We start from the raw sequence: 18,257 nt of genomic DNA on the forward strand, positions 1-18,257 counted from the left end.
TAAGTTTTGTTTGTGCGCTTGAAAGAAACTGCAATTGTACAGATGATTCAGAAGGTGATTCATTTCTTTGCTATAAATAACACAATTTAAGATGGAAGCTTGGGGCCATAAATAAATGGACCGTGGGCCGCAATTGGCCCCAGGGACGTACTTTGGGCATGCCTGGCTTAGGTAAATTAGCCTATCTTAGATTAGCATTAAAATTTGGAAACAGGTAGAGGAGCTAGACTGATGTTTTCTCATGGAACTGAACATGCTCTGAGTTGTTTGTTTCATACACAAAAGGAAGTGTCAGATGAAGATAAGTGGATCAACGATTTACTGAGTAGTTCTGCTATGTTACACTAACCACCTTCACTTGGTCCCTATATTCTACATGCCATCACCTCGCTTCAACCAACCTTTCTGTCTCTCTTCAGCTTTCACTCTTAAAAAGGTTAGACAATATCAACAATTAAACAATTAAATAAAAAAAAGATAAACATGAAAATGGTAACTGAAAAATCTCAAAGGCATGCACACAAGAGCCCATCATGCCCTCTCACACGTAAACTCTTACCCGCTGCTTGTCAGGATCAACATATCTGATACCAAAATAGTCTTTCTCCAGCAAGTTGAGGTGGTGGCAGATGAGGTCAAACAGATACTGTCCCTTTGCATCCCTCTGTAATAGAAAAGAAGAGAACAAAAATGTGAGCGAGCATGCCAGACAGCAAATCAAAGACACATTCAAACATTTTTAAAAAATGATTTCTACAAAGAGAAGACACTGTCCTGAATTCAAACATGGGAATAATTCCTGCAAGCAGAATGTGCTTCAGAGTTTTTTAAACCCTGCCAGAGATTTCTCAGATTCATCCAACATTAATACACAGCCAGAGCCATCTGAAGTGTCAGGAATAAACCCCATCCACAGCTAGAAGAGGAGCTTAAAGAGAGGATGGATTAAATATGCTGAGATCTCACTGGGGTTTTGCTAATACTCTGCATTCTGAACCTCATGATGACGCTTTTCTTGGAGAAACACTTTTGTGCACTGCAGTGAAGAGAGAAGCCTGAGCAATGTTCATTGAGCCCCATACATACACCCCTCCCTCTAACTCATAAATGATATCTGCATAAGGCTGCTGAGCATCCAGGCTCAAAGCAGAACATTTGGATCAGACTGGAACCGATTTTCTTATAGGGAGCCAACACAAGCACATAATACAGTTTGAAACACCCAAAAGCATAGGAAACACCTCTTAAAAGATGACAGGACAGAAGCATATTTAGTGCTGCTTTTTAACATAATTTGTTGCTTTTCCCTCTGGAGGAGTTTAGGAAAAGCTAATGCAGATATCATTTACATTCAAACATTAGGAGTGATGATTACAACTATTCATATCTGTGCAGCAAGCCAGGTAGAGTATGTGACAGTTGTTTGACGAATCAAACACTATTCAGCCATACAGTCCCTCCCGCAACCTCCACTCCACCAATGCCAACCTCCTCACCCCTCTCACCAAACCCAAGCACCGAACGTGGAGGGACAGGGCCTTCTCTGTCGCTGCCCCCCAACACCTCAGATTCTCTCCCTCACTCACTAAATTCAAATCTGGACTCAAAACCCACCTATTTACAAAAGCTTTTAACCTATAATTGATTGAATTTTGTAACAGTTCTACCAGATTTAAAGTAAATCCAAATGAAAGGAACTTAATAACCCATGTTTTTAGGAAGGCTACATGCTTTAAAGAGTGTTTTATTAAAATAGATTGAACAGTTTTTGCCATTTTTACATTAAACACCTCTGACATGGAGGATTGCGCCAGAGCTTATTTCAAGTAAATTGAAGGTTAAAACGTGGGTGTGATGAATCAGTGTCAGGAAGACAGCAAACATTAAACCTAGAGCCCCTCCAGTGCTGTTACCATCTCCCTCCATCCCTCTCTTAATGCCCCAAGTGCTACATCACAGACTTGTCTCAATGGGGGATGTTTTGGAGGAGTGCTTTCAACAGGTCAGTCAGTACACCCACAAACTCCCATGATGACTCACACTGTTTATTTGGAAGTATTTGGAGGAAACTGTCACTGCAAATGAAAATTATTCTTTTCAAGAGAGTATTAGTCATCTTGACAACTTTGTAGAAGTTAGATGTGGATCTGTTAACTTAGCTGACTTCTTTTTTCAACTTCAGAAGGTGATTATATTTCACTGATGTTTCACTGAATTCCTGTTCCACTGTCCTCCATTCCATGAAAATCACTTTGTCAGGTGTGAGCACAGACTGTATAAAATATGGACGTAGTATCCGTGACGTCATCTATCTGTTTCTGAAGCGCTGTTTTGAGGCCAATCGTCCCCGGCAGCCATATTGCTGCTGTGGAGCGATTGTGACGTAAAGAGTAGGGATGCACCGATCTCACATTTTAGGTCCCAATATCGATATTGATACCTGGGCTTTGGTATCTGCCAATACCAATACTAGCCGATCCAATCCTAGTATTGATTTAACAATCTCTATTCCTTAATGTGAGGATAGAATTATGTTTTGGCAACTTCAGGCTTTTCTGACTTGATGGTGAACTGTACCTGGGTTCCAAGTGCTAAACCAGAGGCTGGAACCCCTTAATTTCAAGGATCCGGAACAATTAAATCCAATAGCCTGTCAGTTTTTTCACACTTTGAATCCATTAATAGAAGGTTTCTTGCTTCTTTGCAGTAGGCTAAAGCTCACGTAAACTTCTTCCTTTGGGCTCCCATTATATTTTTCAGCGCGACTGCCATCCGTTGAAACATTACCGCTGCACATATTGCAAGTTTCCGGCGGAGTTGTTAGCAAAAGAAGCGTGACATGCACCTAAACTGCAAAGCCTCTGTACTTATCCTCCATCATGCTCCATCCCTCAGCACAGAATCTATATTTTTATGTAGAACATTTAAATAGAGATTACATTAATACACCCTCTCTTACAGCTGTTTTGGTAGAATATAGATTATACATTGATCAATACAGTATCTGTTGACCAATACTATCAGGCTGATATATGTCTATTACAGATTTAGCATCAGTGCTTGTATCCAGATATGATTTTATTTACAGAACATCTAATGTAGAAAAAAAACACTTTGGCTGATTTCAAATTGTTATCAAACCTTAATTTGTCCCCCAGAATGCACTCTTACATTACTGTTTACAGTACTCTCAGCACTGTCTGCAGCAGGTGAAGCAGAGCATCACAGCTTTACACACACTAGTCTGCGCTATTATAGGCTGGCAATGCAGAGTAATTTAAATCATCTCTGATCAAGTTATTTATCTTTGAGAGCAGCTTTCTGGGCAAGACAAATATGATCTGTACTGGCAGCAAAATTGGTTATCACTTAACTTATATCTTCTAAAATGGTTATCAGTATTGGCGTTAAAATTTCTATATTTGCCTGACTCCAACATAAATAGAAAACGGTTGAAGTCAAATGTGTATATTTGTAAAAATGACAGCAGCCTTACTCATTTATGTATCCAAACCAATTGTAAGATATGTAACAACTGAAACAAACTGTGATGAGCACTGATGTCTTAAATCTCATGACATATATTGAAGGTGTCAGCTTAGGTCAAGGTTGGACTATGTGCCCCTCCTCCCAGTTACCCCTGTGACAGGAAGTAAAAGTGTCAGTGGCAGCACCTTCCTCCATATCATCACTCAAGCTGCAGATAACAGGCACTTCATTAGGACAGAGCCTGTCGATGTCGAGCGTATCTTTTAACTGCAGTGACTCTGAGAACAAATGCTGATATGCGCTCAGAGCTGGAGGTAACTGGCCTTTCTTTAGCTTGGCCATCATGGGTTTCGCCACTGTCACTTTGAGATTATTCCCTCTCTGTGGCATTATTACAGAATGTGACATCCCTGCTCACTTATGGGCCTCAATAAAATGAATAAAATGAAGAGGGAGGGATGTTTTGGAATGCCCGTGCACATAAAACGCATGTAGGTGCATTTTTTAAAGGATCACAGATACATGTCTAAAACCATTGAAATGAAAATCGAAGGAAATACATTAGCGTGTGTACAGTTATTTGTAGATGACTGTTTTCATTGGGATGCATTTGACTAGAAATTAAAGCCCTGTGTTAACCTGATTTCAGCTGGTTTCAAACAGCATACTTATTGTGTGTGTACGTGAAATGTAAGGTAGATTTTAATGGCGAGATTGTTCCTGGAGAAAGCTCGATTCTTCCTCAGGTATATACATTAAACCATCCCATCATACACAATTTATTTTTCTATAAACATCAGAAAACATAAAACATGAAAAACACAATACAAGCTAAAAGTATTGATGTTCCTTTGTGTAGTTTTGGGTTAAAACACTGCATGAAGGAGCCGTCGGGAGAGACAAAGCCAGGGACAAAAAGAAATGGTCCTGTTGGAGAGGACTCACTGAGTCAGGAAAGACATCTGCTCCTTTGTGCTGAGAGAAGTGCAAGGTTGTTAGTATTCATCAGCACTCCCACCAACCACCCTCCCTCTCCCACTTTCTGGCTCCCCAGTGCCCCCCACCTCTGTCTTTACCCCCACCAAGCACAGCTGCATTATAACCCCACTAGTCTGTATAATTAGAAGATTTAAGTGAATGTAACAGAGATAGGATTCTTTGACATGTCTAATGATCGTATTAAGAACAATGAACAAATCCCTCCCTTGGATTATCATCTCAATTAGGACCTTACATGGATGTAGTAAAAAGTTTCTACATCTAAAATTGTTTTAAAACATCGTATTGCAGTATCTGGACCCAATCTATAGGTCAGCTCCAGATAAAAACAAGGCAATAAATAAACTGTGAGGGAGCAAGTCCAATAACAAGTCTTAAATAGGGTTTGATCTGTTCACTAGTAAATCTACTTAATGTCCCTGTTAAACAAGTCTTAGACTAAAAAAGCTCTAACATATGAAATGGACATCAATAATGTAGTTTTGAAAAAAGGACAGCTTCGTCTTTTTTAAAGTGTTGAAAAATGTACAAAGCATGCAATGTTTACCCTTGAGGTTAGAAAGAGATGTTTCCTCCTGTTTGTGCACTAAATCCGTTTAGATATTCTTTGTCAGGGATTTCATGCATTAGTCCTCAAGGCTCTTAGAAAGTTGTGGTGTCACTTTCTGTCTAATAAATCACCCTACAGTTATTTATACATTTTTATAACCCATTTCCTCTACTGCTTTATGAATTAGTTACATAATCATCATGTTTGCCAGACTATAAAGAGAAGCAAGAGTCTGACTTGACTCCGCTTTAGGGCTCCTGACCCCTTAGTTTGAAACCAAAATCTTAAAAGATATGGCCCAACGTTTCTTAAATCAAGATATTTTACAAATTAAAATAACTAACTATTTAGATTATTGATTATCCTTTGACAACATTTGTCATTAAAAAAAGCAACAAATCTCCTGTTCCAGTTTATTCAATGTGATAATTTACTCTTTTACCCTCCTACTCCTTTTCGCATATGTGAATTATAATGTTTCAGTGCAAAGTTCAAAGACTGATCAATAATAAAAAAAGATCTTGAATAAAATATTAAATATATCTTACTCCCCAGGAATACATATATAATCTTTTTAGTATTTCACACTGTTTTTAAAGCTCCTGTGAGAAGTTTTTAGCTGGTTACAAATCAGACTAGAATTGAAACTGGTGCCTTCTTAAACCCTAAGATAAGATAAGAAAAGATAAGATAAGATAAGATATTCTTTATTGATCCCCGATTGGGGGAAATTCTTTTGTTCCAGCAACACGGGACTGGGGAATACAACAATGTACTCATATAGTTAAAAATGAAATAACAATAATATTAGTAATGATAAAGGTAAACTAAAGTAACATCAAATAAAATAAAATAAAATAAGATATAGCAAATATTACAGATATATACACTCTTCTATCTTATGAGTAGATAGTGAGGTAAGTTATTGCAGAGATAAAGTTGCACCAGGTTATTTAAAAAACATACACAGTATATATTTGTAATGTTCCTTGTGTGTCTCACACAAGTGCCGGCTAAAGAGCTTTCTGTTTTTACGTAAGACTTACCTTTTTAATCTAGCTTTTAATTTAGAGTTATTTATTTTTAGCCCTGGACTGCATTATTATTTTTTGTATTATTATTATTTTTTTGTATTATTATTATTTTAAGCATTATTATTTTAATCATTGCTTTAACATATATTTATCTTATTTTATTATTTATTATCTTTTTATTTCTTGTATTCGCCTGATCTTGTTAACACTACCTTATTTTTTAACTTTACTCTTTATACTATTAGTTATTTATTAATTTTACTGTATTTATTTTATTTTATTTTTAAGTATTTTGTTTATAATCTTACCTTTTATAATTTTACCGTTGCTGTTGTTTTCTGTCTTTCCTTTATTCTGTGAAGCACTTTGGACTGCATGTTTTTATGTATGAAAGGTGCTAGATAAATAAAGTTGAGTTGAGTTGAGTTGAGTTGAGTTGAGTTGAGTTGAGTTGAGTATGAAAAACACAGTGCGATTGAAATGTGAGATGGATACAATATAGTTTGTCGGTGTGGATCATAAACAATGACCCAGGAAGACAGACATAATGCCAAATCACAAAGTATCTGCCATGTGAAGAGAGAGAGATGATAACAGATGCTCAAAGGGACATTGTAGTGCTGCTGTTAAAAAGTCTGACTGCTGATGGAATGAAGGACCTGTGGTAGTGCTTCGACCTGCAAGGTGGGTGTCTACCAAATGAAATGAGACCGTCAGCATAAAGATTATTTCGATATGGTTATTTGTGTTGTCTAAACTGGGGAGGGTAGGTGTCAGTGATTAAACACGACTGTGATACCTTTTCTTTACATTTTCCACAGCAAAGATTTCTGATGAGTGATACATTTGAGTGTTAAATAAAGCAGGGAGAGATTTCTAAGTTATAAAACACTACTTTTTGGGGCGCTGGTGGCCTAGCGGTCTAAGTGCCCCACACACAGAGGCTACAGTCCTTGTCGCAGGGGTCGCCGGTTCGATCCCTGGCCAGTTGACCATTTCCTGCATGTCTTCCCCCACTCTCTGCTCCCCACATTTCCTGTCTCTCTTCAGCTGTCCTTTAAAAAAATAAAGGCAAAAAGGCCAAAAATATAACATAAAACAGCACTTCTCCATGTGCAGGGTAAAATCTGCACAAAGATGAGAAGTATTGTTTGTCCACAGGGGGCGCCACAATAAAAAAAACCTGAAAGTTCTTCACAGGAGTTTTAAATATCATTAGATCCTACTGTACAGTATGCTCATTCAGAGGAACAACATCTGACAACAGCCGACCGATGATATCATGTATTTTGCTTGATCATTAATTCTGTGTTGTAATTTTTTTTTTTCAATATTAAATAGTTGGTTTTCCATAAAAAATGTAGTTAATGTAGACAGCAATATGCATTAGACACTTTGGTCAAATATTCATCAATCATTTTGCATTTTTATACTTGGATAGTTTGTGACAAATAAAGTCTAAATATTCAAGACATATCTGACTGGCTCATAAAACAGTCACAAAGATCAACACAGTGGTTAGGTTTCTCCTTCAGGGCCTCTGTGTTCAATGGATGCTTTCCATTCAGATTAATCATTAAAACGGTCTCCATGTCAACCCAGGAGCACAGACCATTAATAAAAGATTGAATCACTTTATAGCAGGAAGGGGGAAAGCATGATGCCATTGACTGTATGTTTGTGTGTGAGCAGCAGTGTGTGTGAGACTTAAGGTACATAGAAGAGCCCTGAGGTGATTCCTTTGGTTTCATAATCAGATCGCTTTCTTTTGTCCCAGGAGGCTGAGCGATTCCGCTGGTTAATAAGTCAGAGCAATTCAGACTCCTGACCGAGCTGCATGGAGTTCAAGTCGTGACCCGAGCACTACAACTGGGACCAGGAGCACACAGAGGCCAGCCTACAACCACTTACAGTGGATATGAAGCCCTTTTCACAACAAACCATCAAATTAAGTGTTTTTTTTTAGATAAAATAAAATGGCTAACAGCTGGTTCTTTGAATACATCCCAGAACACAATAGAACAAGATATGTTTTGGAGCCAGTACCAAATAGGCAGATATCTATATGGCATAGTGAGTGTGATTATGTAAAATGCAATTAAACAAAGTGGCTTATCTCCCTGAAGTGTGGGAACATTTTATCAGCATGTGGTCAGACATTTGTGGCTCAGAGGCCGTAATTAAACAGGGTCATTAAAGTAAATGCAAGCCTCAGCAGTCGAAGGGGACACACAACATGTAATAGGCAGTGACAGAAGATCTCAAGAGTGATTAAAATGCTTCATCATTAATGATTAAAATCATCAATCATGAAATAGGGGTGTTAAAGCAACAGGACAACATCGACAAAGACATCTCCATGTCAGAGTGAAGCCTCTGGGAACAGTTAATCAGAAGTCAATGCATTGCACACTTAAAGATACATCCATATCGACCTTTAAGTCACAGAACACAGTAAGATTGCTGTTTTTTTCACTATCTATATAAGTAAGAGAGTTGTTTAACAGCACTGATGATGCACTTTTAATGACTCTGTGCATGACAATGCTGAGAACCATGGAGAGTCTGCAGTGCTATCTCACCAGGCAAAAAGTGGGCCATCAAGACACGATTTATATGGGAACATGAAAGGATTTGCCCCAGAAATGTACGGAATCATGAGAATAAGTACGGCAGAGGAGAGCTGTGGATAAAGCGTTACGGATAATTGCCTTTAAAGCTTCTCATGGAGAAGAATCTGAATGGTTGAAAAGTGAGTTGACATTTATGATTAAAAAGGGCTTTGTGAGAGAGGAGAATGATGTTCTATCAGCTGAATGCAGAGAAATATTTCAAGATCCCTTCAAAATGAATGAATAATTTATATTTTTAGCTGTGACCCTGCTTTGCATCATCAAAATCTAGCCAATGTTGTTGTGTTCTAAATGTAGTTGCCAGTCACATTGGACCACTTCATTGGACCACTTTGGACCAGGTGCCAAGAATGAGAACTAACAACAGTCTCCCTCTCCCCTAGCACAGGCATACAAATGCCATGTATACTGGTAACATTAACAAGTTAGCCTACCAACAAAATGAACCACTGGTTGATTTGGAGCACTGAGGGAATCAAATGTCTCATGATCAGTTGAAGGTATCTGCCAAACATTGGACACCACTCACAAAAATAGAAGTTGAGTCCTGTGATGTTGCTACGCATAGCTCTTTTGCTTGTTTTATTGTATGGACACATATTGTATTGCTTATGAATAACATAAGCTTATCCCTATTGTTGTGCTAACTATCAGCTGCAGTCACCTTGCAGCTTTATTACTTCATCCATTGTAACTAGCCTACTACTGCTAGTGTGATGAGTCAAGCAGCTATTTGTTCCAGTTGCTGGGTTGATTGAGTTCTCACTGCAAACAAACCACTCCAGGGGTTTGATTGGAAACAAGCCGAGACCACCTCTTCTAGGCGATCTCAGCTCGCTTGTTCTGTTCACATCAGTGTGCATTTTCTGTGTTCAGAAATGTCCGAACAATCCAAGCTGGAGGAGAGAAACAGCCCCTGTTTCAGAACAACTCCCCCGAACAATCCAGGTGTGAAAGCACCCAGATGATAGTTTGTCAGTTATTGCCGTGGGTTGTGGGATGTTGAATAATTACAGGAGAAACTGGGAAATAGTCCAATTAGAAGTGATAATTAACTGTTTGATGATCTGGAATGAGAAAAAACTGCCAAACACATGCTGTTCAGCCAGAAATGTGACATATCTGAAGGCAACAGTACAATGCAAATCTGAAACATAAGTCAGAAGACCTGCTGCTTACTAGATATGTTCCACTGCTTTATCTCTACTGCTGCAAACCCTGATACTTTGATACCCTTCTCCACTAAAGCCTGGCTTATACATATGCGTTGGATCGACATCATAGCACACATGGGAGGTCTGCTTAGCCTGTTTCCAACACGCCTATGCATGTAGCCTGATGTGCACCTCCTCCCAAATGTAACTACGCCCTCAAAGAATGCAGACTGCAAGCCCTGTGATTGGTCTGCTGGACAGCATGGTAATTATTGCATTTACAGCACTTCCAGAACTGCTGTACATCGGCCATACATTTAACCTCCTCTGACGTCTCTATTATTCCTTGCAATAATTGCTGTATGATCAACAGCAACATTTATCAGCTCTAATTTAAAATCATACAATTGGAATCGCTGTGAAAAAGCAAGCAGAAAATGTGAGAAACAGGCGACACGACTATAGAGACACCACTGTCCCCAAGCGTTTCAGTGTAGTGTTGCAGTACAACAAGGAAGCATTGACGCACAAGTTGCAAGATATTTAACATTTCACCATTGTTGTTTGCTGGCCTGCAAGTATTGCTGATTAGTGTAAAAAACATAGTTCAGGCTGGGAGGAACAACAAAACTAGTTTTACAAGTAATCCCAGAGTATTAGACAAATTGAAAATTTGACCTGATGGTTGCACAAGATGAGAACTTTAGGGACCATAATAGTTATTACAATCCATCCTTAAGAGGCCATGAGTATCTGTTCTTTGTTTCTTGGCATGCCTTTTGGTCAGTCTGGACCAAAGCGATGGATTGACTGACAGACTGACGACATCCACTTAGCTATGCAGCTCAAGGCCCAATAGCTCCCAAAGCACTGAATCCTTTGAGAGGCTGCACTGAAACCACAGTATGCATTTCTGTAAGGAAAGTGCACACAGCTTAGGAAGGAAACTGATAAGAAGAGGAATGACTTATTTTGTAAGTACACACAGCATCATATCCTTACAGTGTCACGCATTCAAATTAATTTCTAATAAGTGCCTGCAAAAAAAACTTTGTACATACATGACACATGAGATACAAACAGGAAGTTACTCAGCGCATGGAAAGTGGCTCTAGATGTGATGGTGATGTAGAGATGTTTGTGACACATGCCTGGCTGAATTTGCACCTTCCTGCAGGCATGAGGAAATGAATATGTTCACATTGATGATTTTTGAGTCATTACTCCTTCAGCCCACCAGTGATGGATTTCACTGTCAGTCTGGCTCCAGTAGCATTTCTGTCACATCCCTCTGGTGCACTTACAGCTGAGCTTGCTGGGAACAACTATTCCAAACCCCCCCCTGCAGATTACTTTGCAGGGTGAAGGGTGACAAAATAGCTAAATAGTATTTTCCTTTATCCACACTACCTTACTACTCTACATTTGTGATGTTGGAGTTGCTCCCTCCTAGTACAATGGTTACGTTTTCCTACTAAAAAGTGTGACAAATACCCCTAAAACAGAAAGAGCAGCACAATTGGTGTCATGGTTGGGATTAGCATATAAACAATGCCTCATTTTTTGGCAGCTGCACAGCTCTGGTGGTAATGTAGCAGTTCAGCCTCCCTTGGTGCAGCTCAAGACTGTCAGGCGGTTACTTCATGTACTCCTCAGACCTGACATTTACTCCCATGCAATTTTAACATCCACATAAATTGAGAACTGGGAAGTCACACAGCCCGCAATGTTATCATAACTTAAGTTTACAGACATGCCTCACTGCAGAAAACGTGCACATTTGAGCTACTAGCTAAAGACCTACAATTCACACATGCACTGACAAATGCATGTTGAGTAACAGTAAGAATAAATAATGTACTATTGGACTTCTTTGCAGTGACACCTGAGCCTTTAGTGTATTTTTTCTATCCATTCCAATAAATGGTATTTAAGAATATTAGACCCTAAAAAACTGTCCCAAGCAGATTCATTGTTAGAATCTCCTGTTCACAGCTGCCGAATGGTCTCCAGCAATAACTCACGGTGTCTCAGCCTTGGGCCTTTTTGTAAACAATGAGGCAACCAGTTCACTGAGCTCCAGTCTCATCCCCTCTGCCAACGCCAACCCCCCTGTCAGGAAGAGGCAGCTGGAACTTATCAGGCAGTCTCCATCACTGGCTCTGTCTCTCCAGCCTGCCGTCTCTAAAATATGCATGGACACCCATCAGGCCTATTATTCCACTACAACAGCACCTTCTGTTTGGCATGATTATTTGTAATGCTGTGCTGATAATGCGAAACCCGTCTCTGTACGGGTGAACACTTGCTGGTTTCATCACAAAATCCCCCCCTCTGACTTCACCTGACTGCACCCTGATGACCATTTATCGCCCTCCAGAGTTATTCATCTGAACATTCACAGACTCAACTTTCATGACAAATTTTGGTTTCTCTGCTTTTATCATACTTCACAGTGAGCTTGCAAAGTTGTCCTCTTTGCACCTTCTAAAAGAATCTTTTGACACAAACAAAACAACTGGTAAGCTTTTTGTGCCTCCTTCAATAAACTGCTGCCGTCAGATCTTTAATGAAAAGCAAAACTGGACTAGATAGAGGGCAAAAAGAAAAGAGGCTTTCAGAGAACAAGAGAATTCACTCAGACATATTTTTACTGTCTAACTGGTATGTCCCTTCTGAATTCTCTGACTTTCTCTATTATCACTGGAGAGGGATACTTCCCAGCCTCAGCCTCTGCTATTTTTGTGAAGTAGGCTGATTGAATGTGAAACCACAAGAGAAGATATCAGAGGGGAATAGCTTTTCTGAACATCTTGAAAGTTGGATAAATAATTACCATTCTCAACATTTTTTTGCACTTCTGTTAAAATGACAGGCCTCTGACTTTGTGTTGTTGTCAGATACCTGTGAAGAATAGTTCTGTATTTCAGGCCAGAGGGGTTTTGTTACTGAACTTTACCTCTTCTCCATCACATTGAGTTAGTCAAATGTGAACCTACTTTTTCTGAAACAGTCAGAGCCTAGTACCAGCGTTGACCAGAGAGGTGATGACAGGCACATCACAAAAGTTTTGGTCTCAAATGAAAATCTTTAAACACTATTATGGAGTCAAGGTATCAACTATTAATTTCATGATTATTGAAGTAATAGCAAAACTAGGGGGGGAATTGAGGCAGGAATTTCAAATGACATTATTTCTAACAGAGGATTTTCTTGTGTATATCATCTTTGTGGACACTGTTAGACAAATTTCCCTACATGGACCGTTAAGTATAGCACACTGAGTCTTACTGGATCGCATATCATCTTGTATTGTGACAATTCAGGGCAAAACAGGGACTCAGGTGCAGAGAAAATGACACAAAAAGCAGTTCAGAAGACTTGGGCTGTTTTCAAAATCACCTACTATAGTAGCAGTACTGATTTGGCCAAATTTCAGTATGTAGTGTGCAGTATGTGAACAAGAGAAAAATCTGTAGTATGCCAAAACTACCTGGATGTAGTACTGAATAGTACTTTAATGATAGAAAAAATTTCCATCTGCAGCAGACCAGTCTCCCTCGCATACTGTTTCCCACAATGCACTGCGCTAATGTTCCGCTCTTCTTTTTTTCGTATGACAGGGGGCACTCAGTTTTTAAGTGATGTGAAATCATTAAATTCCATATAAACCACTTCTTAACTTTTTAAATCATAAGAGGATGCTAAAGAAGCACTTTTACTATTTGCTTTTGTTTACTTCTGCTTTCTGAAGCCGTAAATCCAGCGATACCTGGCCCAGCTAGCATACTGCAAAACAGATCCAAAAGAACAGTCATAATACCTTCAAACGCAGTATGCAGTATGCAGTACGTACTGCAGTATGCAGTATGCAGTACATACCGCCTACTATATTCCTAGGTAGTATGTAGCAGGTGGTTTCGAAAACAGCCACAGTTCTATGCCTAACAGTTCAGGTGTCATGCACAGCAAGTCAGTCGGCGAAGGCAAACAAATCCGGAAAGGGCTAATCCACAAAACCAAGATCCAAAGATCCAAGCAAAGCCTGGAAACAGGCAAGCTAACACAAGAAGAGAGAGCATGAACACACTAGGGTGACAATGACAATCTGGCAGAGGGTGGGTGGAAGCACAGGCCAGGCTAATTGCAAATGAGGCACAGGTGTGTATGGAAAAAGACAGGAAACAGAATAACGGAAGGAAGTAACACCAGAGATAATACCAAAACACCAGGTTTAAAAAATAAAACAGGAAGTGGGTTGCAAAACAACTGAAAACATGATCAGAGAGACTAAGCATAATATTACATGTTTTTCTTCACATATCGGGCTGGCTCATATCCTGCCACCTCCTGTGTGTTGTCCCATCCAAACTGCCTGATTTCAATATGGCAACACCTTATATCAAATCACCTAATGCCATACTGTCTTATGATGAATCATTTTATATCATGACATTGCAAATAACATGTTTTTTCTTTCAAACCAATCAATAAGGCTTGACTGAAACCGGAGACAATGTCTCTTCTTTTCTGCTGTCCCTGTTATCTCTGTTTTTTTCTGCAGATACAATTCAAACAGTCTGCGGACAGGGCACTGCGAGAGCCTATTTTCCCCTTTGCATAATTAAGTGCTTTTGAACACCTCTGACTAATTATCACCTCAGAGAAGGCCATGCATAGGCTGTGGAGTGGAAAATGTTTTTATATCACAGTAAATATTAAAGTGTCTAATGTAGACAGGTTATCCAGCTTTCCTCTTAAACACACAGCCATAATCAGCCTCAAAGCACATTGATTCACATGCTATTTGATCAAGTCAAATTAGTAAAATGCCTATTTACCATGGAGGCACAGTGATAATATTGATGCTTAAAAGTTAGCGAAGGCAGCAGAAGCCTTTTGAGTGAATTCAAGCTTTTCTGTAGTGAGTGGGTGGGAAGGAGCTCGGTTTTTCTGGCTGTGCTGATGACTTTGCAGTGTGGACTCAGTGAGAAAGTCATTGTCAGTCAACCAAAAATAACTCTTAAAAGATGAAAGATGGAGTCCTAGCATTCAGTAGCAACAAACAGAAAAAAATAGTGTCTGTTGTTGAGATGTTTCCTTTATTCTGGTAACATCCCTCCTGGTTTATAATGCAATAAAGGGCTATGGAAGTGGGAGATGTGGATAAAATACTCTGTTATGGTATGTTTTTCTAAGTCTGCACAACTGAGAGAGTGCTGCTAGATTATTATTCAATGTGTCGTTGATCCTTCAGCAAATAAATATCAAATTTATCAATGTACCTCCTCACATTGTCACATTCATGTTTCAGTCATCTGATGCACCTAGACACAGAAGAGGGAGAGGTTTTATTGTATAAACAGTACTGCAAAATCTGTGTGAGTAGACATAATACCTTTAAGTACATCACCATATCGCCCACCTCCAGCACAGCCTGTGCTGTACACAGCTTATTCACGTCAGACTTATTTGCTTAGACAAAGAAAAATCAGTCTGTTTGACAGCTGAACACAGCGCAAGCACACAATGAAACATACTAAATGTTCTGTTGCATTTTGTTGTGGTTGTCAAAAGTCTTTCTCAATAAAGGAAAAAAGATTAAAAAAAGATGTTCTTTGTAATGAAGTATACTTCTTTGTAAACTGTACTCAGTTGCCCCCTCACTGTAGTGATGCCTGGATTTCAGTCAGCGTCTCTTTAGTACTCATGATGACCTCCCACATGTTTTGTAGCAGCGTCCGATTCCAACATGCCCAAGGCACTCAGTGTACTGTAAATCATAGTCTGTTTAGCCCTCTGAAGTAGACCACTGCTGCTACAATATGAAACAGCTACCACAGAAAGAAGTAGACTTGCTGGATTTACATATTTGAATCTTCATGTGGTGTAACAGAACTTGTGTGATTGACAGACAAGCTGCTTGATTGACTGGTGGCTCCATTTCTCAGAACTGGGACTCTTTAGCTGTTTCATACATCTCACGCTAAGCAGCAGGGCCACTTCACCCTCTTCATTGTCTCCAAAGCCCCGGGAAATATCACTTCCCAGTGGTGAATCCAGCCATAAAAATGCAGAAAAGCTGTTTGGCCTCGAAGACTAGCTGCCTGTGCACACAGGCGTGAATCGCCCACCACTGCCCCTGCATGTCAATGCTCTAATGGAGGCCCAAGGGAGATGCAATCTTCTCAATAAATGATTCAGAGAAACAAGCATTTCATAGAATGCCTTCCCACCTAGCTATGACAAGGGTAAATCTGGCCAAGGGTTGGTCACCGAGCCTCCTGCTCCTGCCCTTAAAAGTCGCCCCAATGGTTGACAACTGAAGAGATGATTGACTCAATTCAGCGGGGAGGAACAGTTCAGCACAGAGAGATTAAAGCTGAGAATGTTCTTCTGTTTGAGGCTGTAGAGCAGACTGTTTACATTTCTCCACACTAATATCTGCAAAACATAACGGCAGGAAACCAGACACAGAGCTGGTTACATGAATTACATAACTGCAAGTATTAATCAGGGTCCGACATAACCCATGGCCAGATGGCTTGGCCAGTGAAAGTTTATGCAGGGCAAGTCTGTTGGCTCATCACAGACCCACTCGGGCCAGTGACTGTGCATCAGAATCTTTTTTTTTTTTTAACTGCCAATCAGAGTCTGAGACGTATGCACCTATTGAATGATGTCTACTTTGTCAAGACACTTGACTGATGAAATGCAGCAGGCAAAATATTGAGGGCATAGTCTCACAGTAGCCTGCCGACTTGAAAATGGGTCCACAAAGGAGGCATTTAATGTAATGACAAAAGTGCTTTACACCCTCATGGAAGATAAATTCATATGGGTGGAGAAAAGCATAAATGGTGGTATGTTTGGTACAGATTGTTGACTTTTCCCTGCCTAAGCTGATAGAGTGGGGTCGTAAATAACTGTCACTTCACTGGAAATTGATTGATAACAACTCCGATAATCACTGAATCTTGAAGCTAAAACATTTTAACAACTAACCTATTTTTGTGTCTCTGGTGTGATAATATGGTGTATTTCTTTCCAAGTATAATACTGAAGTATAAGGTTTGGAGGACTTGCACTGTTTGTCAGAGAGCACAGCTGATCAGGCTTTGTCACCTGTGGCAGTGGGGAACTGCTATGGACAGTTGTCACTGTATGAATTATATATGTTAAAATATCAGTCCAGAAAAAATTATATAAAAATTAGGGATGCACCAATCCTACTTTTTAGGTCCCGATACCGATATTGATACCTGCGCTTTGGTATCTGCCGATACTGATACAAGCCGATCCGATCCTGGTATTGATTTAACAATCTCTATTCCTTAATGTGAGGATAGAATCATGTTTTGGCAACTTCAGGCTTTTCTGACTTGATGGTGAACTGTACCTGGGTTCCAAGTGCTAAACCAGACCAACTTCTTCCTTTGGGCCTCCATTATATTTTTAAGCGCGACTGCCATCCGTCGAAACATTACCGCTGCACATGTTGCAAGTTTCCGGCGGAGTTGTTAGCAAAAGAAGCGTGACATGCACCGAAACTGCAGAGCCTCTGTAGTTATCCTCCATCATGCTCCACCAGGCAAAAATGCACAGACTGGCCGGCGCTGATAACGTAGGAGACTCACATGGCTGTTGTAAACACAGAAAAGCATAGAACTGAGATGAATAGATCTGCCATATGGATCGGCACTATATGTCGGCCCTTTGTCACCGATATCCGATCTAGCTTTTTGAGTCCGATCTAGCTGATATCCGATACCAGGATCGGTGCATCCCTAATAAAAATGGTAACAGTGAAGATTTGCTGAACTAATGCAAAGTTCAAGTCTATATCAAATGATTTTGTAGCAGTTGTATAATGACTTGTAACATGTGCTGAATCGTATCCTGATAACCTTCACAAGTTCTCATTAAAGCTAAATGCCAAGGCTCCTCTGTTGGGGGTAAATTAGAAAATTATCTTATTGGTCACACACAATTGGATCGCTTACTGAGAAACAAAAGACCATAAAATGCCGCTCAGCTCTCCTGTGCCTATAAAACTGTCTTTGCAAACTCCCAGAGGACTCTGCAGAAAGGCCTTGTGCTGTGGGTAATTACGCCATTAAACCATTTTGCAATTCTTGTACAAGAAATTGTAAATTAAAAAAAAAAAGGTATTCTGCTTACAGGATAACATATGATTGTACAACACAAGTTTTAACTCTGGAAGAAAACAATTTATCATGGAATAGACCAGTGATTACTGATTTAATTTAAAGGCAAGGCAAATGTATTTATAAAGCACATTTCAGCAACAAGGCAATTCAAAGTGCTTTACATAAAATGATCAATACAGTTAAAAATCAGTTGAACATTAAAAGACATTTAAAAGAAATTAAAAATA

General features: G+C 39.5%; 1 protein-coding gene across 1 annotated transcript in view; it reads right to left on the reverse strand.

Moving 5' to 3' along the window:
• The window catches only part of LOC117813881 (FERM domain-containing protein 5), a 74,869-nt gene that overhangs the window by 20,010 nt on the left and 36,602 nt on the right, over positions 1–18,257 (reverse strand). Inside the window, exon 2 of the mRNA XM_034684931.1 lies at positions 560–664. Within this exon, the coding sequence (XP_034540822.1) occupies positions 560–664 (105 nt within the window). The remainder of the gene's footprint in view (positions 1–559; positions 665–18,257) is intronic.

Source organism: Notolabrus celidotus, chromosome 6, assembly GCF_009762535.1.
Source record: "Notolabrus celidotus isolate fNotCel1 chromosome 6, fNotCel1.pri, whole genome shotgun sequence".
In the NCBI taxonomy this organism is placed as follows: domain Eukaryota; kingdom Metazoa; phylum Chordata; class Actinopteri; order Labriformes; family Labridae; genus Notolabrus; species Notolabrus celidotus.